Source organism: Pleurodeles waltl, chromosome 3_1 (assembly GCF_031143425.1).
Source record: "Pleurodeles waltl isolate 20211129_DDA chromosome 3_1, aPleWal1.hap1.20221129, whole genome shotgun sequence".
Classification (NCBI taxonomy): Eukaryota; Metazoa; Chordata; class Amphibia; order Caudata; family Salamandridae; genus Pleurodeles; species Pleurodeles waltl.
The window spans coordinates 1,772,735,710-1,772,762,081 of NC_090440.1; the positions used below are offsets into that span (position 1 = coordinate 1,772,735,710).

General features: G+C 42.8%; 1 protein-coding gene across 1 annotated transcript in view; it reads right to left on the reverse strand.

The window, feature by feature from the left end:
• The window catches only part of ITGAV (integrin subunit alpha V), a 447,435-nt gene that overhangs the window by 48,505 nt on the left and 372,558 nt on the right, over positions 1–26,372 (reverse strand). Inside the window, exon 23 of the mRNA XM_069225776.1 lies at positions 20,564–20,644. Within this exon, the coding sequence (XP_069081877.1) occupies positions 20,564–20,644 (81 nt within the window). The remainder of the gene's footprint in view (positions 1–20,563; positions 20,645–26,372) is intronic.

Genomic DNA, 26,372 nt, shown 5'->3' on the forward strand with positions numbered 1-26,372 from the left:
GGTTGTTAACGGAAAAAGTATGGTACATTTCTAAAAATGAAAAACTGCAAGAAAATTGGCCTCATTTTAGTTGTTATGAGTGGGGCATGTACTAATGTGTTATGCCCCACCAGCACATATGTATACATAAGTATGCAACTGGAAAGCACACCAGTCGGTCATCGTTTTACATTCTATGGCAGCTTTTTTAATATGTGGTAAAACATAGGGGATTTCTAGAGGCTCATTTCATGTCATGCAACAGCAAAATCTGCAAGTTAGGCACACACATTGATAGCACCCGTCAGGCCTGCTCCACTCGAGAGTTGGCGCCTTGAGGTCCTGTGTCTAATCACTGCCTGTCAGGCACTCCTGCGCTTGGTTTCCACCCTTGTGCATTGCCTTCGCGCTCAGGGATTCCCTTCACCTGTCTGTCTTTTTGCCACACCCATTCATTAGCATTGCAGCGCCTGCAGTGCTAAACAACCTGCTTTGTAATGTGTGTGTGGGATCCAGAGAGAGAATCGGTTTCCGTGGTACAGACTGGCTAGATGTAGTTTAATTGCCACTCTGTCCCCTTATTAAATGACGCATTTTTTTTTTTTTTTTTTACAGAGCGTCTTATTGAGGCTGACCTGGCGCCATTGATATGTGCGGTGTTAATGTCAGCTGACCAAAAAAAAGCATCATGACACTTATGACTTATTTCCTAAAGGGCGCACTTCCCTAACCTACGTCGCAGCACACCCTTAACAGCGTGCGCGGGCGCAGACCTTATCGGTGCACACAATTAAACATAACGCACTACCCCTGGTTCTGCGGGTAACTGACGTCTGCCGCGGCAGCATGTACTAGTGAAAGTTTGAAGTAGCCAGTCTGCAGGGGCGTAGGAGACAATACATTTCTGGGGGGACAGGGACAGCCTTGGGGACTTTCAATCAACTATATACAAATCGCTTGTTGTTTACGAACTGCAGGCTCCGATAAATATACACAATCATATATAATGGAAGTGAAATAGGGAGAAAGGAAGGCATGTTTACACAGTCTGAAAGTATCTTTTATTGTTATTTATATTCACAAAGTAATTAGCTCAATTGTGAAAATAACATGTTGATTAACCTAGCATCTTCATGCACCAAGCAAATCAAGGTAGGAGGGTAAAAAGGAAGAACATACCCTTTGCGCCCCACACCCATCATGCCCTTCGCCTCATGCCAATTGGAACCGCACTGGAGAGATCAAAAGTGATTAGGTACAATAGTTGTAAACTGTGCTCGGAAACCATAGTTCTAATAACACTTCTACTCCTGTGTGTGATCTTGGGAAGCTCAGCTCCACATCAGACATAACTAGAAGAATTTCAACTGAAGAAACTCTTGGAGTTACAGTCTATATAAACATGGATTCTCTAATCCCTGTATAAACTGCAGTCACTAATTTCTTTAGAAACGGCTGTTTGTGATGCACCAAGTCACAGCGTGTAAAGAAAAGACATTCACTGATTATAAAGAAAAGACATCAGAAAATGACTATGATAGGGTTATTACAGTCGCGTTTTGACATTACAATGTCTTCTGCCAGAGCTAGCAGCCAAGGTAAAAGGCAGATCAGGTCAAGGAGCATAATTAATAAAGCTGTTTAAAGCAAAAAATTGAATGTTGCTTTTCTTTCTTCTGCTCTACTTTAATAGCTTGGAATGACAGAACCTATGCACTAAGGTTTTAAGTGGTTTGTGGGAAAGTTGGTGGTGTGACCATGTATTATATGGGGTAAAATACCCCCTGTGTACATAAGGATATTGCAAGTCACCTTAAAGTTCATACCTTTATAAACAAGCAGTGGCAAAGCTAATAGGTCTCGCCTATGTAAGTTCTATTGCCTTTGCCAATGTGTTTTAGCCATGCTGTACACTAGTGAGACTACTATTCAGCATGGCTCAAAGTTAATGGCATAAAGAAGAATGATGTGTTATCGACTGGTGTGACATAGTATCATGGAGTAAGTAGAGTGTCCTAGAATGGAGCAGTAAACATAACTTTGAAGGAACAGGGGTCCCTGGAAAAAAAATGCAACGCCACTCCCATAAACAATGATAATAAAGTAGTATGCAAATGGAATGTTTTATGCATTTATTCCATCAAAATATAAAAGATCAAATGTAGTGGGAAAACATCAACAGGGGAAATCGAGAAAGACTGGTATTCGGGCATTACACAAGATATCTGGATGACCCAATGTCGCCAATTACAAGAACAATTTAAAAAGTAACCTATATAGTACAGTGGTTTGGAGGAGGCTGGCCTGGTTTGTAGTGGGTACCTATGGTACTTACACCTTATACCACATCCAGCTATCCCTTATTAGTGAAATGTAGGCAGTACCTAGACGCCAGGCTCTCTAGGGGTAGCTGTAGCCAAGGCTTATCTAGGAGACATGCAAAGCCCATGCAATACCACTGTAGTCACACAGTACTCACACACATGAAAGAAAATACTCAGTGTTACAAAAATAAAGGTACTTTATTTTAGTGACACAAAATAAAGTGTCAAAATACTATAGAGACTATACTCCCTTAGGAGGTAAGTAATACACCAATTATATACACTGGTATGCAGCAATAGCAATAAAAACAGAAAACAGTGCAATTAGTGAAAATCACAATGGTTAGAAATGTGCCTAGGGGAAACACAAACTATGTACTAAGAAAGTGGAATGCGAATGTTGGTTTCCCACCTAGGCAAGTGTGGTGTGTAGAGGGGCACCGGGAATATTAGAAAATACCAAAGGTAAGTAATAGATCCCACCTCAGAGCCCAGGAAAGCAGGAGTAAATTATAGTAACTTTCCCAGAACACACAAGAACACGAGAAAGAAGATAATGCAAGAACCAGAAGATACTTCAAGACACAAAGGGTGGATTCCTGGACCTAAAGACCTGTGGAAGAATGGGACTAAGTCCAAGAAGCACAGAAGAGTCCAGGGAGGACAGGAGCCCCCACTAACCCGAATCAAGGTGCAAAAGAAGAACCACTGGTGAAGAACAGCAGTCAGTACTGCACCCAAGAAGATGGATGCAGGTTGGTGCAGATGATATCCCACACCGGATGGATGATTGCAGTTTGGTTTGCATCGCTGGATTCCACCAACAAGCCTTGGCACAGGCAAAGCTCATGGTTAGTGGAAAATGGCACTGCCCGGGACCAGGAGGGACCTGGTGGACTCTACCCAGGAGGAGGAGTCAGAGGGGGCTCTCAGCAACTCAGAGAGCCCACAGAATACCAGCCAGCACACACGGGAGTCCCCCAGCATGGGGACAAAGGAGTTGCAAAAGGAGGCCCACGCAGCACAAAAACAAAGGATCCCACACCGCCAGAGAACCACTCAGGAAGCTGTGCATCTCAGGAAGGAGTGCTGGGGGCCGGAGCTACATTGTGCACAAAGAATTTCATAGAAGTATGCCACACGCCTTAGCAACTGAAAAACATGTGGTGCACGGGGTACTGTCTTGTGTGAGAAGGCAAGCTCTCACCTCCACCAAAGTTGGACAGTAGGACGTCAGGACCATCGGGACCACTTCAGTCTACCACCCGTGATGCAGGATCCATGCAACTCGTCAGGAGAGGGGACCCATGCAGATGGTCATCATTGCAGAGAGGTGCCTGCTGAAGCAGGGGAGTGACTCCTTCACTCCAAGGGAGATTCGTTCATTCTTCTGGTACAGACTGAAGACAGGCTGTCCTCTGAGGATGCATGACCGGGAAACAGCTGCAGTTGCTGGCAGGAGCTGAAGTTACAATGTTGCAGAATTTGTCTTTGCTTCGTTGTTGCAGTTTGTGGAGTTTCTGGAGGGTCCAGATGCAGTTTCTTCGGTGAGAAGGTGAAGTAAAGGATGCAGAGGATTCCTGCTGGAGTCTTGCAATCTGAATTTGAAGATCCTCCCAAAGGAGTGACCCTAAATAGCCCTGAAAGGGGGATTGGTCAGCTAAACAGGTAAGCACCTATCAGGGGACGGCTCTGACACCACCTGCTGGCACTGGCCACTCAGATGCTCCCAGAGTTCGCTGCCAACTTGGAATCCAAGATGGCAAAACCCAGGGACCCACTGGAGGAGCTCTGAGCACCACACCTGGGGTGGTGATGGACAGGGGAGTGGTCACTCCCCTTTCCTTTGTCCAGTTTTGTGCCAGAGCAGGGACTGGGGGTACCTGAACTGGTGTAGACTGGATTATGTAAGGAGGGCACCAAATGTGCCCTTCAAAGCATTTCCAGTGGCCTCCGGAAGGGAGCTACCCCTTCCAAACCTATTTCCAAAGGGAGAGGGTGTAACATGCCTCCCCCAAAGGAAATCCTTTGTTCTACCTTCCTGGGCTTGAGCTTCCCAAGCAACAGGAGGGCAGAAACCTGTCTGAGAGGTGGCAGCAGCTGGGGCTGCCTGGAAAAACTCAGAAGGCTGGAATGGCAATACTGGGGGTCCTCTAAGGAGCCCCTAGAGTGCATGAAATCATACAACCAATGCTTGCGAAAGCCTTGGAGTATGATTCCAACATGTTTGATACCAAACATACCTATGTTCAGAGTTACCATTATGTAGCTGGGAATAGGGAGTGACCTGTTTCCAGTACACGTGTAAAATGGCATCCCTGCACTCCTGAAGTCTGGGAAAATGGTCGTGGGGGCACCTCTGCTAGTGCAGGGGTGCCCTCACACACAGGTACTCTGCACCCTGCCCTCAGGGCTGGAGGGCCTGCTATAGGGGTGACTTATAAGTGACCTGGTGCAGTGTAACTGGCAGTGAAAGGGTGCATGCACCTTTTCACGCAGGCTGCAATGGCAGTCCTGCAGAAGCCTTTGCATGGGCACCCTATGGGTGGCAAAAGAAATGCTGCAGCTCATAGGGATCTCCTGGAACCCCAATGCTCTGGGTACCCAAGTACCATATAATAGGGACTTATAAGGGGGCACCAGTATGCCAATCTTGGATGAAATACTGAGTTACCAGTATGCAACAACCATAATTTAAGGGAGAGAGCATAACTGTTGGGGTCCTGATTAGCAGGATCCCAGTAGACACACTCAAACACACTGGCAAACAGGCCAAATGTGGGAGTAACCAAGCTAGAAAGAGGCTACTTCCCTACAAGGTTAGCATCCACAATAATGATTTACAAGCTTTTATACACCCACTTTTACATGAATGACTCAAATAGTGAATCAAGAAGTCATTAGCTCATAGTACCTATGCTTATGCCAACTTATGTACAATATCACAAATTCAAGTCAAGGTACTTTGGCCGATGATATTTCAATCCCCTAGACAAGTATCAGGATCATCCTAAGCCTTTGTTAAGCTTGAGTTAAAAGGGTTACAGAGTGCTTGTAACCAAAACGGCCAAGATAAATCTGACTCACGTCTCATATGAGTGATAAGGCAATCAATGGAGATCTGAATCACTAATCAAGCGCCAATGCCATAAAGTAGTAGTAGATTGGAGTAGTGTCACAGTGTAATAGAGTGTCATAGAGTGGAGTGGCAGAGTGTTGTAGAGTGGAAAGGCATAAATATGAGTGAACTGGAGTAGAGTGAAGTAAAGTAACGTCACCTTGCATAGAGAAAGTTGGGTAGAGTGCTGTTGAGCATAGTACATTGTTGTATAGTGGAGTGGCATAGAGGGTTGTGCAGTGGCGTTGAGTAGAGTATCGTAGATTGAAGTGGCATAGAGTGGTGTGGAGTGGCATAGAGTGGAGTAAAGTGGAATGGAGGGGCGTATAGGGAGTTGTGTAGGGAGTTACAGAGTGGAGAAAGTGTTAACGAGTTTAATGGAATAGAGTGTCAGAGTCTAGTATCATGGAGTGTAATGTCAGAGTGAAGTGTCGGAGTGGAGTTGGGTGGTCTAGAGTGAAGTGGCATAGAGTACAGTGGTGCAAAGTAGATTGGTGTAGAGTGTGGTGGTATAGAGTGCGTTGGTTTTGAGTAAAGTGGTGTAGAGTGCATTGACGAAGACTTCACTGGTTTAGAGTACAGTGCAGTAGCGTAGAGTGGTGAAGAGTAGTGGGGAGCAAAGTGGAGTGGCACAGCATAGATTGCAGTGGTTCAGAGTGATGTGTCATAGAGTGATGCGGTGCATGGTAGAGTGGAGTGGTACACGTAGAGTAGACTGGTGTAGAGTGCAGTGATGCAGAGTAGAGTGGCATAGAGTGTAGTGGCATATAGTACATTGGTGCAGAGTGCAGTAGAGTGGCATATAGTTGAGCGGTGCAAAGTAGAGTGCCGTGGTGCAGAATAGAGAGGAGTATAGTTCAGTGGCAGAGTGCAGTGTTGCAGAGCAGAGTGTCATAAAGGGCAGTGGTGTAGAGTAGAGTGGCATTGAATGCATTGGTGTAGAGTGCAGTGATGTAGAGTAATGCAGAGTAGAGAAGAGTGGCTTAGAGTACAGTGGTGCAGAGTAGAATAGAGTTGCATAGAGTGCCGTGGCATAGAGTATATTGCTGCAGAGTACAGTATAGTGGTGAAGAGTAGATTGTTGCAGAGTGGAGCATAGTGATGTAGAGTGCAGTAGCATAGAGCAGTGCAGAGCAGATTGGAGTGGCACAGGGTACATTGGAGTGGTGCAGGGTAGATTAGACTGGCATAGCAAAGAGTGGAATTGCGTAGATTGCAGTGGCATAGAGGAGATGATTTCAAAGTAGAGTAAAGTGCCTACAGTGGAGTGGTGTAGAGTAGAGTAGATTAGAGTGCTGTGGTGCAGAAAAGAGTGCATTGGGACAGAGTGCAGTGGCATTGAATGCAGTGGTGCAGAGTAGAGTGGCATGGAGTTCAGTGGCAGAGTGTAATGTTGCAGATTAGAGGGTCGCAGAGTACAGTGGTGTATTGTAGAGTGGCATAGAGTGCAGTCGCCTAGAGTGCTGTGGCGCAGAGTACAGTGGCATTGAAAGCAGTGGAATAGAGTGCTGTGGTGCAGAGTAGATTGGCATAGAGTGCAGTGGCACAGAGTGCATTGGTTTGAGTAAAGTGAAGAGTGCACTGGCAGAGTGCAGGGGTGTTGTGTACAATGGTTAGAGTACAATAGCATAGATTGCAGTGACGTAGTGTAGAGTGCTGCAGAGTAGAGTGATGTAGAGTGGAGTGGTACAGCATAGATAGCAGTGGCATAGAGTAGCACAGAGTGGAGAAAAGTGGTGTAGGGTGCAGTGGCATAGGGTAGTTTGTTTCAAAGTAGAGTGAAGAAAAGATAAAGAAAAGATAATATATTTCAATGTGCTTAAGTATGTAACGATAACAACAACATAAAGAATAACGCTAGGTATAACAGCCCAAAATGAAATATGGCTTCTCCCTGTTAGCCACACTATAATCAAGCCCTTCATTACCTAGATAAAAAAGCATTAAGCATAAATCTTAGAAAAATATACACTTCTAATACCTAAATTGTTGTGGGAAAGGGTAAAATCTGGGCCCAATTTCGACTTCACTGTTTCACCAACTGGTGTGATCTTAGGCAAATACAAATAATGTGTTTCACAGTCTCCTTTCTAGCCTGCAGGCACCAGGCTGAGTGGGACTCTGTTTCCTCTTTAGATGTTCCTTATTGTCTTGCAGCTCCTCTTAAAGGCCTCCTGCAGTGCTCCTCAACAAGGAGGCAGCAGGTGATGCAGACAGTAATCATCCAAAACTCTTCTCCTCCTCGTGCCCTTTGTTCTTATTAGCACCCTTAATGCCCACAGCTGTGAACAGGCCAAACAAAACGGCAGCGGGCCTCCTGACTCACCTTCATTCTGTTACCATCAGAATGGAGGATGGTCTCTACAGGGCTATTAAAAGTAGCGCTTTTGTGCACTAATGGCCCTCTGAATAACAGATGTAAAAGGGGAAATTATTTTGTCCCCTTGTCCCCCCCACCTTTGTCCCCCGTGTCCCCCATCCTCCAAAATCTGGGGGGGATACGTTCCCCGCGTCCCCCACACTTCCTACGCCCATGCCAGTCTGCATTTCACAATGCATGCAACATCGCTGCAAGACTTTGAAATGGGAGTAGAGATCTCTGTGCAGACGGGTGCAGTTATTGAGTGCTCTGGTCTCCGTTGTCAATTTGCGAGTCACCTATGCCCAGGCGCTGGTCTTGACAGCTGAAAAGGACCTCCTCTAAAGTCAAGCCAACAAATTAAGCCTTCCTCTCAGTGTGCTCCACGTCTGTAGTCGAGTTCTAGACATTCTCGAGTCGCACTGTGTACTACTGGGGCATTACCTACTGCTTGCCAAATCCAAGGCCCCCCAGGGACAGCTCCGGGGCCACAAGGACAACTACTGTCCTTCTTCTGTATAAGCAGTGGAGCCACCATCTTGAAAAGCAGTCGAGTATGCCATTCTCCTTTGCCAGTGCTGCACATACATGGTACTGCACTGAGGCTTGTGTCACTGGGTGAATTTGGGATGCTCCGGCAGCAACTCTTCTGCTGGAGACTTTCTGAAAGCTGATGGCTTGTGACTCCCCAGAGCCAGGCGGTAGCACTTAGATTAGACGTCAGACATCTTGCCAGTAAAGCCAAGCCCTGCCAGAGAAAATAAGAGTTGCCTGCATGTGTAACCATATCATATTTGGACATGGAAATCCTGACCTGATCTCTTCTACATAAGTACTGAATGGAAGATTGGCAGGTGATTTTAGATGAGTGAAACTGAGAGCCTGATGATGTAGGCACTTAACCCCTTCGCTGCCAAGCCTTTTCCCCCTCAGGTGCCAGGCATGTTTTGGGCTATTTGGGGCAGGGTGCGCTTAGGCCCTCATAACTTTTTGTCCACATAAGCTACCCACGCCAAATTTGCGTCCTTTTTTTCCAACATCCTAGGGATTCTAGAGGTATCCAGACTTTGTGGGTTACTCTGAAGGAGACCAAGGAATTAGCCAAAATACAGTAGAAGTTTAATTTGTTTTAAAACAAAATGGAAAAAAGGGCTGCAGAAGAAGGCTTGTGGTTTTTCCCCTGAAATTGGCATCAACAAAGGGTTTGCATTGCTAAAATCACTAGCTTCCCATCTTTCAGGATCAGGCAGACGAGAATCAGAAAACCCAATTTTTCACCACAATTATGGCATTTTACTGGGACATACCCTATTTTTACGATTTTTTGTGCTTTCAGCCTCCTTCCAGTCAGTGACAGAAATGGGTGTGAAACCAATGCTGGATCTCAGAAACCTAAACATTTCTGATAAGTAGACACATTTCTAAATTCAGCAATGGGTAACTTGTGTAGATCCTACAAGGGTTTCCTACAGAAAATAACTGAAATAAAAAAAATATTGAAATTGAGTTGAAAAATACAGCCATTTCTCTCTACGTTTTACTCTGTAACTTTTTCCTGCAATATCAGATTTTTGAAAGCAATACACTGTTACGTCTGCTGGACTCTTCTGGTTGTGGGGATATATAGGGCCTGTAGGTTCATTAAGAACCCTAGGTACCCAGAGCAAATAAATGAGCTGCACCTTGCAGTGGGTTTTCATTCTATACCAGGTATACAGCAGTTAATTTGCTGAAAAATAAAGAGTGAAAAATAGGTATCAAGAAAACCTTTGTATTTCCACAATGGGCACAAGATAAGGTGTTGAGGAGCAGTGGTTATTTGCACATCTCTGGATTCTGGGGTGCCCATACTAGCATATGAATTACAGGGCATTTCTCAAATAGACGTATTATATTTGTAAGGAAAAAATGTAGAGAAAGACAAGGGGCAATAACACTTGTTTTGCTATTCTATGTTCCCCCAGGTCTCCCGATAAAAATGGTACCTCACTTGTGTGGGTAGGCCTAGTGGCCGCAACAGGAAATGCCCCAAAACACAAAGTGGAGACATCACATTTTCTCAAAAAAACATAGGTGTTTTTTGCAAAGTGCCTACCTGTGGATTTTGGCCTCTAGCTCAACTGCCACCTAGGGAAACCTACCAAACCTGTGCATTTTTTAAATCTAGAGACCTAGAGAAATCCAAGAGGGGGTGACTTGTGGGGCTCTCACCAGGTTCTGTTACCCAGAATCCTTTGCAAACCTCAAAAAGTGGCTAAAAAAACACTTTTTCCTCACATTTCGGTGACAGAAAGTTCTGTAATCTGAGATGAGCCACACATTTCCTTCCACCCAGTGTTCCCCCAAGTCTCCCAATAAAAACTGTACCTCACTTGTGTGGGTAGGCCTTCTGCTCGCAACAGGAAATGCCCCAAAACACTATCTGGACACATCAAAATTATCAAATAGAAAACTACCTGTTTTTGCGGGGGCACCTGCGTTTTTGGTCCTGGGCTCAGCAGCCATCTAGGGAAACCTACCAAACCCAGACATTTCTGAAAACTAGACACCCGAGGGATTCAAGGGAGGTGTGACTTGTGTGGATCCCCCAAAGTTTTCTTACCCAAAATCCTCAGCAAACCTCAAATGTAGCTAAAAAAAAAAAAAATCACATTTCTGTGTGGGATCACTGCATCGGGACCAATTTCCTACCACCCACCTTTCCCCTTAGTCTCCCAGTAAAAATTATACCTCACTTGTGTAGGTGGGCCAAGTGTTTGTGACAGGGAAGATCCAAAAACACGTCGAAATTGAGGGGGAACCAAAAGAAGGTCCAAAAGGGCAGTTTGAAACAAAACATTTTTAGGCTGACAAGTGCAGCAGAAATTTTATCGGTATGGATGAGACAATGCTGGGTGGTAGGAATTTTGTGGATTCCTGCAGATTCCGGAAGGTTCCATCACAAAAATGTGGGAAAAATGTGTAATTTCCAGCAAAGTTGGAGGTTTGCAGGGCATTGTGGCTAAGGTAATGGTGTGGGGTGCATGTGAAGCACACCACCCTGGAATCAACTAGATGTTTAGTTTTCAGATGTGTCTAGGTCTTGTGGATTTTTCTACATGGAAGCGTCCCAAAGTTAAAAAAAAGTGCAGCCCTCACCATTCCAAGTGGGACGATTTTGAGAGGTACCAAGCTCTCATGGGCCAAATGCAAAACAAAAACCAAAAAAATCAAATGTCCTCTTGCTTGCCATGGGATAAGGTGTTTTAGTGTGCGGGGGAGAGCTGAATGACTGTTAGCCCCTTCAGTTCGAGTGAGGGCAAAACCAGGCCCATACTGGTTGGTAGTCACCACCCCACTATTTTTGTACTTAATTTTTTTATTTCATGGCATCTAGTAGACTTTCTGCCCCCCGGGGTGTGGATCGGGGTAATTGCCCCATCTGCCCACTGGTGGGCAGAACAACTTTGGCCCCACTTATTTAAGGTGGGGTTATGGCCATAACCCCACCCTCTTATTTTGAAAATGGAATCTTCCCCGGTCTCTGGTGAGCTTTCTGCCTCCCCTTGGGGACAGATGGGCCTTCCAAAAATAGGCCAATCTGCCCCCAATGGGGGCAGATATGGCCAACAGTAATGTGTCCCCAAGGGGAGCGACTCTTTCCCAAGGGGCTGCCCCCCAAACAAAACACACACACCAATCCCTGGTGTCTAGTGGTTTCTGCCCCCCTTGGGGGCAGATTAGCCTAACAAAAATAGGCCGATCTGCCCCCAAGGGGGGCAGAAATGGCCTAAATACAATTTGCCCCTCAGGGGAGCGACCCTTGCCTAAAGAGTCGCTCCCATACATAAAAACAAAGTAAATAAAAAAATATATATATCCCTGGTGTCTAAAGGTTTCTGCCCCCCCCCCCCCGGAGGCAGATCGGCTTAATTATATTAGGCCGATTTGCCTCCGGGGGGCAGAGATGGCCTAAAAATAATATGGCCCCTTAGGGAGCGACCCTTGCCCAAGGGGCCGCTCCCTTTATTAGAGAACACAAAAAACAATCCCTGGTGTCTAGTGGGCATTTCTGCCCCCCCCAGGGGCAGATCGGCCTAATTATATTAATTATATTAGGTCGATCTGCCCGCCGGGGGGGGCAGAGATGGCCTAAAAATAATATGGCCCCTTAGGGAGCGAACCCTTGCCCAAGGGGCCGCTCCCTTTATTAGAAAACACACAAAATAATCCCTGGTGTCTAGTGGGCATTTCTGCCCCCCCGGGGGCAGATCGGCCTAATAATATTAATTATATTAGGCTGATCTGCCCCCGGGGGGGCAGAAAGGGCCTAAAAATAATATGGCCCCGTAGGGAGCGAACCCTTGCCCAAGGGGCTGCTCCCTTTATTAGAAAACACACAAAATAATCCCTGGTGTCTAGTGGGCATATCTGCCCCCCCCGGGGCGAGATCGGCCTAATTACATTAGGCCGATCTGCCCCCGGGGGGGCAGAAATGGATTAAGCACAATTTGGCCCCCCCAGGGAGCGACCCTTGCCTAAGGGGTCGCTCCCTGCACATAAAAGAAAAAAAAAAAATAATTCCCTGGTGTCTAGTGGGCATTTCCCGGGGGGGCAGAAATGACCTAAAAATTATTTGGCCCACTAGGGAGCGACTCTTGCCCAAGGGGCCGCTCCCCTCATGTACATTTAAAAAAAAAAAATCCTGGTGCCTAGTGGGCATTTCTGCTGCCCGATCACATCGCGATCGGGCAGCAGAAATGCGAAGAATGACATCGAAAGAAAGGAAAAGCCTTTCCTTTCTTCCGATGTCTCTCCCGCCCCCCTCCTCCCGAGCGGAAGAGAAATGCTAAGCATTTCTCTTCCACATCGCTCTGGAAGGTTGCTTCCAGCGTGACTGGAGGCGACCTCTGATGAGGTCAGCACACGACTGCGTGCTCTCTGATGAGGTCAGCACACGACTGCGTGCTGATGTCATCAGACGTCACGGGGGGTCGGGGTGAAAGGGAAAGCGATTTCCCTTTCATCCCTGACGGGGGTGTGTGTGGGGGGTCCACAGGGTAGCACTAGAGCTTCCCCCGTGGGCCCGGTGCAGGACGAGGTGGTCTCGTTCCAGGCACACGGGAACTGTGTGCTGGGACGAGACCACCTCGTCCAAGGCACCGTAGGGGTTAAATACCACACATATGGTTTTAAAAATAGTGCAAGCATGAACAGAGAGACAGAGGAAAGAGTGTTGACATTCAGAAACATGTTCTCTCTTTTTTAGACCGTAGATGGATTAAACGGCTGCCTTCTGGACTCTCTGCAGTCTGTCCAGTACATGTTTTGGGAAACCAGCTTAGGGTGCATTAGAATGATCCAGTGGGAGTTGTTTGTAGCTCCAACTACCAAGCCCTGGTTCTTAATAGAGTAGTGGTGAGATTGGCTTCAACCTGTTGTTGTTATGGCAACAACAGCTAACAATGAAATAGATCTGTGAGTCTATCACCAGTGTCTACATCAAGGAAACAAATAGATGCTTTACTAGACTTTAAATACTAAATCACATAACATAGTTAAAAAAGCGATAAAACAGTTAAAACAAATATAATCCTTTTAAGAATATATACTTTTAAATTTAGTATTTTCAAAATCTTTGTGACAAAATCCAGAAGTAAACCAAATAGTACCTTAACTCCAATCTAAAAGCATTAAAAAAATATACAAATAAACAAAAATCAAATATACTAGCTACATTTCTACAAAGATTTATAAATGTATGCACATTGTTGGGGGGTTGTAAGTCCTATTTACTATTGTATCTCTGGAAAATGTTTGGGGAAAATGCATACATTGGTGTGTCAGATTTACTACTCTAACTCCAGTATAAGAAATATTGGGGACAGTACTTAAAGGTGGGTAGGTCGGATTTAATATCCTAGATCAAATCTAAGAAACACTGGGGGAAACTGCATACACAGGGGACAGATATACAATTCTAATTCTAATCTAACAAACACTGGGTAGCATGCATGCCTTGGGTGGGAAATGAGGGGAAGCCAGGTGTACAATATTTTCAGTCCAGCAAACGTTAAGGAAAGTGCATTCTTTGTGGGAGTCCAATTGACTAATCTAAGAAACATTCTGCAAAATGCATAAGTTGGAGGAGGTCAGATTTCTATTGTAACTCCAGTACAACAAGCACTGCAGAATGTGCTTAGAGGTGAGTGGGAATGTGGGGGAGTCCAGTTTACCATTCTAACTTCAGCCTAACAAACACTGGTCTGGAGTAGGGTTATATTTACTATTTTAACTCCAGTTCAACAATTGTCAGGAATAGTACATGCATTATTGGGTGGAAGACAGCTTAACTATTCTAACTCCAGTTTAACAGGCATTGGGAAACTGCATACATTTGGGGTGGTGGGGGGAGTCACATTGAAACTGTTCTAACTCAAGTCAAACAAATGTTGTAGAAAGTGCATACATTGGGGAAGTCTGATTTACTTTTGTTGCTCCAGCCTAACAAGCCCTAGAGAAAGTGCATACCTGGGAACTGGGGTCATATTTACATATTATTCTAATTTCTGGTCAACACACAGTGGGGAAAGTGCATAACAGGGGTGTCCAATTTACTATTCTAACTTTAGTCTAACAAACTTTGGTTGAAGTCCAAACATGGGGGGAGGGTCATATTTACTATTCTAACTCCAATCCACCAAATGTTGGGAAAAGTGCATAGATTATGTAGGGGAGGGAATAGGGCCAGCTTAACTATTCTACCTCCAGTTTAACAGACATTGGGAACGTGCATACCTTGGGGAGAATCATATTAACTGTTCTAAATCAAATCCAACTAAAATGGCTACACAACAAAACAATGGAGAAAGTGCATTCATTGAGGGAGTCTGATTTACTATTCAAACTTCAGTCTTAGAAACCTTGGAGAAATTGCATACACTGAAGATGGGGTGGCTGGGGTCACCATCAGAAATATGCATGAATGCACATCCCCATAGAAAGCAATTTTTTTTTTTTTTTTTTGCAGCCTAACCTACAACTAACATTGCCCTCTCAATTACCCAATAATTAGTTTGCCTTATTTCAGTATGCTTGAGACACAGGAAATACCATTCTCAGACCGTGTATGTCTCCACAACAGCACCAAGCCCCTTCCTATTGGCACCAGTTACTATCATTGCTTCCCTGTTGGGACATATGCCTTCAACTCAGGAGCCGATTCCAGATCATTTTTCAATGCAGCACACTTCTCATCCCACAAAAATTCTGCACGACTCTTGCTCAACCTGTCAAAGAATCTGACTTAGCCAATATGGTGGGAATGGAACACACATAGAGTTCAACTATTACTAATAACAAAACCACTTCTTCCTTGTTCTTAAGTGTTTCAAAATTGAAAATCACATCCAGGAGCACTTTTCTTGGCTCCAAACCCTTATGGGCGATGGTATGCCCAAGGTAAGTGATTATTTCTCACCCAAAATTACATTTCCCTCCCTTAATGTCATTCCAGGATTGTTCACCCTCTTTGTTACATGATTTACCCCAGTATTGTGCTCTTGCCAATATCTTCCAAAAATAAGGACGTCATCCAGACATCATCCTGAAAGCAACAGACTCCTTCTCAGTCACATACAGATTATGTATGAAATCACTGATGTCACTGAGACAAGCTCAAAGAACATCCTGATAAACTTGTATGACTCCACTGGATTAGCAGAAGCAATAAGATCTTGTGACTTTCATGTAGCTGTATCAGTGGGTAGGCAGACACTTCATCCAGGGCGGAAAAAAATGGCAGCTGTCACAGCAGAAACTTCCATCAAATTAGGCAATGGAAACTAGTCCACAGGTTGACACAACCTGATACAGCCACTAGCCTTGCATGTGATCACTATTGGGGTCAACCACTCAGTAACATCACAGGGTATTATATTTCTCACATTTAGTAAATTCTCCAAATCTTGCTTCACATCCTCCTGAATGTTAATGGGCAACCTCCATGCTCTTGCAACTACAAGCAAAGCCCCTTGGTATAACCTTATTTTCTGGGAGTAGCCCAGTAGACATCCAAATTTAGAAAGAAAAAGAAAAGACTAGAAAAACTCTTTGAGAAATTGTTAAACTTCTCTTGCAGTAGGCACTCAAACTTGGAGACTGAGGTTGTTATCAAAGCATACACCCAAATCTTGTGGTGCTGCCATCCAAGTATGTTGTCACCTTTTGAAAACACTTAAATCTTCCACTACGCAAGCTGGTCTTTGTATTCAATGACTAGTGTGAAAGTATCCCAACATCTTAATAAACTGGCTCGCATACCCACCCAGCCAAATGTACATTTTCCTGAGTCCCACCTTTTCTTTTTTTGTAAAGCTGTAAAGAAACAATGCTCAACTTCAAACAAGAATCAAACTTTACTACCACTTGTCGTATTCTTACATTGTCAGATGGGTGGCCATATATTTTTCCCCGCCTGAATACCAGCTTCCTCACATACTTCCTTCACAGCCTCAACCACTTTCACACCACTCCTGCAAGGTCCTCTATTCCCACATTTGTTGCAATTTGCTTTGCATGCTGAGCATTCCTTACAATTGGCCTGGTCAACATATCAGATAATCCCATAATCTAAAATTGAATGATTATGCCAGACTGGCTGTAAGAGCCCGGGGCATGGGAGACATCCCACCAGGACCCACATAGAAAAGTAATAAAATCTGATGTTTGAGAGCACTAACAACCATGTAAAACAACAACTGAAGGTGACTGGGGCATTAAAAAATATCCTTACAACTGACCATATGCCCTATCAAAACACACTGAACAGTTACCTTAGAACATACCCATAAACTTCACTCTTTTCTTTCCTTGCCCAAAACAAATATACATTTTTTTGTTCACCTCTCCCCTCAACACAACATTCTGTACATTCAATATATTTAGTAGCAGCCAAGACATCAGAGAGTGGTGTTTCATCTTTAAGCAACAATTCCGTTCTAATTTTGTCCAATTTACAATGTAGGAGAAATTGTTGTCTTAGCACTCCTTGGAGAGGGCTCAACATTTGCAGGTTGCTGCTTGTTCTCCTATATTCCTCCACAGATTTGTCCTACCTTTGACTTCTCCTTCCAAACCAGAATCACTCCAAAACAGTACTTATTCTTGGAAGATGGTGCATATCTAGTTTTTTTGGGTTTTGTAACCACTTCAAATTAATTTAAACCATGAACCTCAAGTCAGGTAAATCCTCCAACACATTTTGACCTTCAGCCCTTAGACAACAGGTTAGCAGCGCTAGTTTCTTTCTCTGCCTTTGTTTGCTCCATGTACCTAAGCTTAGTTTACAATACCATTTTACATTTTCTCCAGTACACACAAAGTCCAAAAGATGAGGAAAAATAAAAAAAGGGAGGGGGGGAGGAGTCGAACACTACATTTTGCATTCCAGTCTCAACTAATGCCTTGTAGAATTGTCAACTGTATAAGAAAAATGTGATAGAAAAAGCACAGAGTCAAATAAAGTTTCACACCTTGAAAATAGTTTAGGTATATAGTTTAAGTATACCTAGAGCTATTGCTTAAAACTGTAAAATGGAAAGAAGCTCCTAAGCCCACTCTTCATTCCTGCTGACGCGGACACAGACTGTGGGTTCACCAGTATGACAAGAGTACGAAAAAGTCAGGAACTGCCTGAAACTGGTCCCAGAGCTTGACATGTGAAAAACACAATCACCTACTGTATTATTGTATAAATTTGGTGACAATACCTGCAAGAATCAGTAGGTAAACACAGGGAAATCTTGGTTGCCCATCTTTAACTTTATCTTTAACTGTATCTTGTCACACTCTGATTTTATTTGTGTGGTATTTAGCTGTGTAACCTGAAAACCATACTTCTGTTCTTTTCCAAGTAACAGCACTGGCTAGACAGGGATTTATTGACACCACCTTTCAGATGAAGACTTAGATTGCTAGACCTCACACCAGGATTTGACCTGAGAGTCAGCTGCTAAAGGACTGTACTTGGTGATCTGTTTTGGTTCAAACCACAAGGTAGAACTGCTACAGTCTGAGCTTATTAATTCACAATTGCCCTGAGATGCCTGAAAAAGTTTCCACACAGAACAATGGAGGTTCTTTGATGGCCCCCACCATATCTGCAAATGGAAGGGTTGAATGTTTATTTCTAATTGTGACCTCTGAATGGACATTCAGCTTGTGTACTATAAGACAGTCTGGCCAGTGCAAAAGTGGACCACATGAGTCATGGTCAAATTTGGTCTACTGTTCTGAGAGGCTTAGATAAATAACCACATGCCAGATAGTCTATCTGAAATTTGGTCTGTTCAGCCACCGAGCTTCTCAGAATAAATGAGTCACAAGTGAGGTTGGGAAAATGTTACTTAGCATGTAAGCATTTGTTTGTAGCATGCAGTGCTGTAGATTCACATATTCTGTATACATGCCTTCTAGTGGTAGGCTCAGGCGTGTGCAAGCTGTTTGTCTTTGAAGAAGACTTGAGTGACAAGATGTGCTGGACTCTCCTTTAATGAACAATGACCATGGGTATTGACTCCATCTTAGATTGTTTATCACACATGAGGCAAAATTTAATCGAGCTTGGAGTGAGCATAACACGATGCACCCTGTGTATTATGCAGTGTAAACAAGATAATAAAAGAAATGATCTGCTATCAACAAAGGCTTCTGGGAAGGAGGGTGAGCGGACTACAAACTATGTACAGCACTACAAACTATATACAGATGGTTACAGGGTAAGTACCATTTTCCATTTGTAGCATGTGTGGCTCTAGCAGAACTAGCATTAGCGGAGGCTAGCATGTGGATTATACAGAAGTCTGGCACAAAGCTGTTGTACCAGGGCTCTTTCCTTAATAACTAACACCTCTCAACAAATCTGCATGAAACGTTCTAACAAAAAAGTCTACTCACTTTGACTCCTTTATAGAACGTTTTACACTGATCATCTCAAGAGAGGATCAAGAAGAAGAGGGAGCTGAAAAACACCGATTTGTCATTTAATTCTCAATTCTCTTAGGAAACTTTGCTCCCTGATACAGAAAAAAAGGCTGAAGATAAATATAAATGTGGCAGAAACATGCTATTCATTATTTGGTGTGAATCCGTTTAGTAGTTTTTTTGAAATTTGCATTTAAAAAGGTGGTCAAGAACAGGTTAGCCTCCTTGAAAAGTTAATAACATTGAGACTGTTACATACTGAATGACTCTCGCGGCACCACATATTAAAAAAATACTGTAATTTGGATGACAGAGCCTTTTGTCCTGTCTACTACAGTACCCGTGACTGCACTGCAGTAACTCAAGATCTGATTGACTAACCACAACACCTCAGGCAATAGGACTCAAGAACTCTGTCCCGTGTCCGGCAAATCAAACAAAATAAGACGTAAGATGATAGGATAGAGACACCCTGGTCACCAAGCACTACTGGGGATGGACTGAAAGGGATTAAATTAAAATATATTTTATTAAGGCTGTGGGTTTCATGGACTGCTGCAGGACCCAGTGCAGCGCACCCTTGAGGCACTGATACTGTTACAGGAGCCTGATGCAAGCTTTAGTCTAATGGCACTGTAGTATGATGCAAGCTTGCTTGAGAAAGCTTGCACTTAACTGAGGTACTATGGGGGTAAAGCTTACATAACATATACAACATGATTAATAAGGTGCCCAGATTATTATTATTTTTTTTAAATGGGGAGGTAATGCGTATTAGACACATGAAGAGGATTGGGTGCAGGGCCTAGTGCCGTGGAGGTGGGCTGCAGCCAACCCCTGCTGTACACAGCTGTTGGTCATGCGCAGAGGATGGGTACTGCTGGGAATGCTGCAGTCCTCTGTATGATACCATGATAGGCAGTGGTATATTTGGGCGGGATGTCCTGACCAGGTAATGGTCTAAGTGTCCCAGTTGGTCAATGTTATAATCATCCCTAAGGTCGGATTATATGGGTTGACAGGTTTGTATGGGCTGCCCAGGTCTGAAAAGGTGCATGGATACCCCTCATTTGACTATAGTGAAGTTGGATGAGGTAGTGTCATGAGTGTGGTGGTGGAGTTGGTGGGGTAGATGGAGTAGAAGGTGGACGTGGCTCATAGGAGTAAGAATGGTGACCAAGGCTATGTTTCTTCTGTGCTGGTTTTGGAGGGGCCTCTAAAAAGGTTGAGCCATCTTCTATGAGGCCGTCTCTCTAATTGCTTCAGTGAAGATGGCTTCCCCAAGATCTTCCTGAAGATAGGTTTTATGAAAATATGCTTCTGTGAGGCTTTGAGCTCCTCCTAAAGTCCCTGAAAGATTGATAACTCTGCTTCCTTGGATCTTAGTGCATCATTGTAATTTTCAGCATCAACAGGCTCTTCAGCATCTTCACTTTCACTTCCCACTTTAGCAAAAAGATGTTTGACGTGAGCGGCCTAAGGTACTTTAAAAACAATTGTGATTGAGACTCTTTCTATGTGCTTACATCAATGAGCAGTACATTACTAACAACCAATATCCATTAGAAAAGGGACAATAAAAACAAATGCAGAAAATGCAATAATAATAAACACTTAAGTCCTGTTGATTTCACAATTGGAAGTTACTTTAAAAAAACATAAATATTATTCAGGCAAACATGCAAACAGCAATTGTTTCCTGGACGTTTAAAGTGAACATGTTTATATGAGGAACAATTGTAGTACTACTGCATAAGCACAAATAAAGATTTAAAAGTTTTACCACATGGAAATAAGAAGCAAATTCAGGACAGTACCCACCCTCTAATTTCTACAGCAGCCAACACAGCAAGATCCACCTGGTATGACTGTAGCGGACTTAAATTGTCATACAGATTGGTGCTGCAAAGGAGATATAAAATGAGTTTAAAATACAGAATGGAAAAACAGCACCACATTATATTTTGATTCACATAGCAAATGAGTGTTAAAAACATTGCTGAACTCAACATATGATCCAGTGATGTGGTTGAAGTGTTCACCTGTAGCATTCTACCACCATACTTATAAGCAGTGGAGTAAAGCAAAATGATGTGGCCCCCTGCAGAGTGTAATGAGGCTCCCTCAGTATCCCATATCTCATAGATAAGTCATTTGACTTTGGCCTGAATTGGGGCTCCCTGAAGTGTTGGGGGGCCTGAAGAGCAGGATGTCCGCCCCACGCACCTCAGGAGCTGAAGTGTTTTGTGTTACACCCTGTGTATATGTATGTAGATTTGTGAAGGACCAGTGGATCCACGCAGACATCTTTCAGCCAACATGGAATGATTACTTGTTTAATGTACCTTGTGTTAGATATTGGACCATGCTGTGACCTGTAGGGATTCATCTGACTCCAGAAGACATTAGGACATTGCTAAAAACGTTTCAGTTGAATGTACTGTTCAATTTTAAAACATTACATGTTATTACACGATTTGATTCAATGTAGATTCTATTAGATGGTTATTGCCTATATACAAATCATATATAGGTGACTTATTCCTCTCTGACCTTTTAGGCTGCTTTATTAGTTTGCAGTGATCTAATATCCCAGTTGTGTTAATGCTTAGTGCTACTCTGTCCATCCGATTCTCACTGTATTGTTCCATATTTTTGCAATGTATTGAACAAAAACTAACAAAGACCGGATGGCGCCAGAGGCCTCAATAGTTATTTTAAAGTTATTTTCAACCTCACTTTCACAACATCCATAATAATTATTGCTAAGCATTCAATAAAAAACAGTGATTTCACCCTTTATTATTTCAGGAAATACATTATAATTAAGGCTTTAAATGCTATCTACTTATTGGAACACCCTTTTAACCAATTAAGTATTTTCACATGTTCGAATACAAACATTCCGTCAAACAGCAAACTGAGTTTAGTTTGAAAGCTATTAGGTTACCTTGGACACATACATTTTTGGTTAGAGCAGCACATTTTTCTTTATTTTGCAAAATCTCCCAAATCGTTTTTTTTGTGGACGAAAGTTGCTCAAAACATTCAGAAGTTTACAGAGTGTTTTGCTTGACAAGAATAGTGCTCACACGTGGGCTACCATTAATGGGACACACGCATTCTTTAAAAAACATTTTTCAATAAACATTTCAAAGTTGTGTATGTAAATTCCATGACCAATACAACAAAGATGAGTATGCATATTACATGCCAAATGTACAGTAAAGTAACATGTTACTTACGAGCAAGCAACTATAATTCAAATATATCCTTCATACAAAGAAATAGGTCCCAGGACATCAGCTCGGTTCATCTAGTACTACACCAAACTACATTTTTGCATTAACATTTTGTTGAAAATACCAATAACATAACTGAGACACCAGACTGAGGCTCTCATCTTATCTGAGGCTCAAATGCCAAATCTGGTACACGCTCCTGTTTACATTGCTACTGGAATTTCAACTTGGAAGATAAATACTCTCAACAATAACCTAGTTTGCACACTTCGCAACAGAGGAAAGCACACACAGCACACAATGCCCCATATCTAGGTCCAAAAATAATTACACACCCAGTAAATACCACATACAGCTGTGTGAGTAACTGGCCAATTTCAATTATGGTCACTTTAACAAGATTGAACATTTCCGTAAATACCACTCTCAGCAATATCATTTACTACCCATGATAGCGCCCCATTCATTATCAAGCACTAAATCAGTAGTGAAGTACATTTTTGATAGTTTGGATAGTGAGATTATAGCAGTTTTCCTATTCTCTGGTAAAGCAGTCATGAATTTCCATAATTTCAAGTATGACATGGTTTCCCTGTTTCCACAATGCTAAAGTTCCACAAGGACCCAGTTGCACCCTGCCCCCCACCCCCCACCATAGATATGGTACACACCACTTTAGAGACACTCTCCATCACTTTATACAGCGATCTCAGAGCACCCCATCACTGTGTCACCCCGTGGCTATGATTTATCCTTACTACAAAACCTTCACCACAATCACAACTTAGTTCCTAGTCCACACTGCACGTCAAAGTCATGCAAAGTTGGGACATATTCAAATCTATAACTTCAGTGTCCTTTCCTGGCTCTCTGTATAATGAACAATTGGAAATGCAAAGATGAACTAGACAGAGCCAGGAGAATGCCACTCCAATCTGAAGTAATTCAGGAAAAAACAAATCACACCACCAAAGATTAAGTTCCTTGGATAAACACCAATGAGAAATTCTGTTAAGCAGTGAGCATAAGCCGAGAAGCTACGCAGGCACCTCTTGTGTTGCAAAGAAACAGTATTTCTCACGAGATAATCTTACTCTACAGAAAACATCCAGGCCATTCTGTGTGATGCAAAATGAGGTTGTCGTTTCATTCTTATTTTATATAACTTATTATGGATATGGACATAAAAGAATGTTAAGGATTTTTTTTACTCTGATCATGAGAGCTAGAAAGTTAGTTTAGAATGTTGACAATGGACTACATTTGTACCTTCTGTATATTAGTGAATGTGACAATTTATCAATCTGATCAACGTAAATATGAATCTTATTAATTATGACCCAAATCGAGGAGTATACAAAGTAAAAATCTCCTGATTAACTGTTCTCATTTATATTCAGATATTTAGCTGAAATAATAAATTGCTCTTGATGGTGTTATACGATTGTTTTGTGGTCTTTATCTATGCATACTATGTTAAATAAAACAATCTTCTTTGGAAATAGATTGACTAGACAATGTTGTTTCTTCTCTTCTGTCTTTGATAGACCCCCTGTATCATTTTTGTTTGATTCAAGATTTTTTATTTTTTGAACTATGCATTCACTGGTACTTATGATTGTGTAACAAGTTTTAGGCAATATCCAACAAAACGTGCATTGACAGTTTTATTTGTCCACTGCAGTTTACCCTGAAAGGAGGTGCAACAAACAAACAGTTTCAACTCACTACGCCCCATTTTCCTTATTTGATTAAAGTGAAAGGTCATAAAAATAGAATACACATCACTATATATTTCTATGTCCAAACTGTGGTTTTCAATTACATATCAATTTCCCCTGCATTACATGGTCAGTATGTTCCCACAAGGATCACAGAAGACTTTCTCATATGGAACACATGAGGTCATCTCAGTTGGGGGATGATATAAGATTCCAGACTATCCATTACCTAAAACACTAATTTCACATACACATGGGGTTATAAAAACATGTTTAACTTACATTCGATCTCTCCCCAAACATATACAATTGAGCTTTGGAGTATCTTACACGATAACATCTGGGATCTTATCTCTGTTACTGAAACGTGGCTGAATATAAGTTCTGGTCCGGATCTTGAATCAGCCATTGCTAATCGATACTCACTCTCACACCTAGAACGAACCAGAGCACTGAGTGGTGGGATTGTCATCATCTATTCGCTCCATTTTCTTTTGTTCTAGTCAGCAGGTGGATTCACATGATAAAACGGAGGCCCTTGCTTTTAGATACAGCTTTTAGGCGATTTCCCCCTTTCCGGAATTCTTGTATATCGCCCCCCGCCCAAAGGCCAATGCCACCATGTCTTTATTTTTACAATATTCAAATGTTATGCTCCTAGGTGAATACAATATTAATGTTGCTAATCCTTACTCTAAAGCTGCTTAACAGTTGATTGAAGCAATGTCCGACTTAGTTATTAGTTCAAAAAGTTGCTGGCCCCACATATTCTGGTGGCACCCCCTAGATGTTATTTTCTCTGACTTGCCTTCTCTTGTAGTGGAAAAAATAGTACCATTAGCCCGGTTAGATCATTATCTTATCCCTTTTCATTTTAAAGTTCCCTTCAGCAGGCTTTAAAAGCAAATAAGGCAATGCTGTGTAGCACCTGTCAAGCAGTCCCAGATGCAGTACTGAATTCGGTCTGCTCGCAAGTTAAAGTTGACCTTTCTGATGATATTGATAGGGCCATGACTGCTTCTGAGTCAGACCTAAGGACGAATTTTGACAAAATTGAAAATAAAAAGTATTGAAAAGGCTTCTCCCTCTGCTCCATCGTTCTCTGCAGAACTGAAAGCGGAAAAACACAAATGCAACAGAAATTATCTGAGGAGGATAAACTCATCTACAAATCTACAGTACACTGAAACATTTTAGGGAAAATATAAGGAACGCTAAAGCCTGTATGTCTGCCAAACGGATTGGGGAAGTAGACAGTGTTCATATGACCATATTTACAATTGTAGAGTCCTTCCTGAATCCGAAATCAAGCAAATAATCAACTCCCACTTCCCAATAATTTGCCGCCCACCATCCATCTTGATTCTTTAATGACAACAATTTTAAGATTTATTCCAGATTTAGAGAAAGTCAGGATGAGGATTCCTCCAGGTCTCTACTAAAACCTCAGGGCACCCTGCCACAGCTAACCACTTTTGACATTCTGAAAAGATTATTCAACAAACCAAGTCTAGATGTCTGTCCTGCACATATAATTAAACATGCAATTAACTCTCTTAATTCCCAGATCAATGATTTCTAGAGACAGGAATGGTACCCACAAATTGGACAAAGGCAATGGTGCTCCCCTTGTTGAAAAAAGTGAATATGGACCTATTGGATCCAAGTAACTATATACCTATCTCCCTACTCCCTGTGATGGGGAAGATGTTAGAATCATGGGTTAACTGTCAAGTCACCAAATGCATAGCCGAGAACAGCTGCACCTTTCCAAGTCCGGGTTTCATGCTGGCTTCAGTACAGAATCAGCTCTCTTAGAAGTGACAAACTTTATTAAAACTTGGGTTGACTCTTGGGGGGAGGGGGCAATTTAAGTACTGCTTAATTTATCAGCCGCATTTGATATGGTCTCCCATGAAATGTTATTGTTACGACTGTAAGAAACTAGCATAGCAGGTACTGTCTGGAGCTGGATAAAATCTTTTCTTGAGGGCAGACAGAAAGCAGTTCATCTGCTCTTTACAACTCAGAATTTAAGGAGGTTAACTTCAGAGTACCACAGTGCTCAGCCCTTGGCCTCACTTTAACATCTATCTGCCCCCACCCCCTTGCCGCTGTGGCACAAGTCTGGATTGTTAATGTTGTGTTGTATGCGGATGATACCCAATTGATGTTTGTCTTGAATAACTTGGACAACTCTGTTTCAGCCAACTTTCACAGCTGTCTCTTGGCTATGGCAGAAGGGATGCGAAAGAGCTGCCTCTGGCTGAACTTGGACAAATCTCAGTTCTTGGTGTTTGGTGCATCCTCACCACTGAACACGTCGAGAATCTAGCCATCAGAGCTGGGAAAATCCCCAGCCACCACCACTTCTACTAGATAATACACGAAAATGCATTACGCACGCCCTGACTACATTTAGGCTAGATTATGCAAATAGCCTGCTACTTGGGGACCCTCAAGTGCTTGTAAACAAATTACAACAAGTTAAGGACACCTCAGCTCACCTTGTGCTGAACATTCCACAAAGCAACTCAATCCGAAAGGGGCTGAAAACACTTCACTGGCCTCCTATTAGCCAAGCAATAAAATTCAAAGCACACTTATTTACCTTGAGGGCTGTGAATTTGACAGCCCCGAGCTAGATTCAAAACAAGATTATTAGGT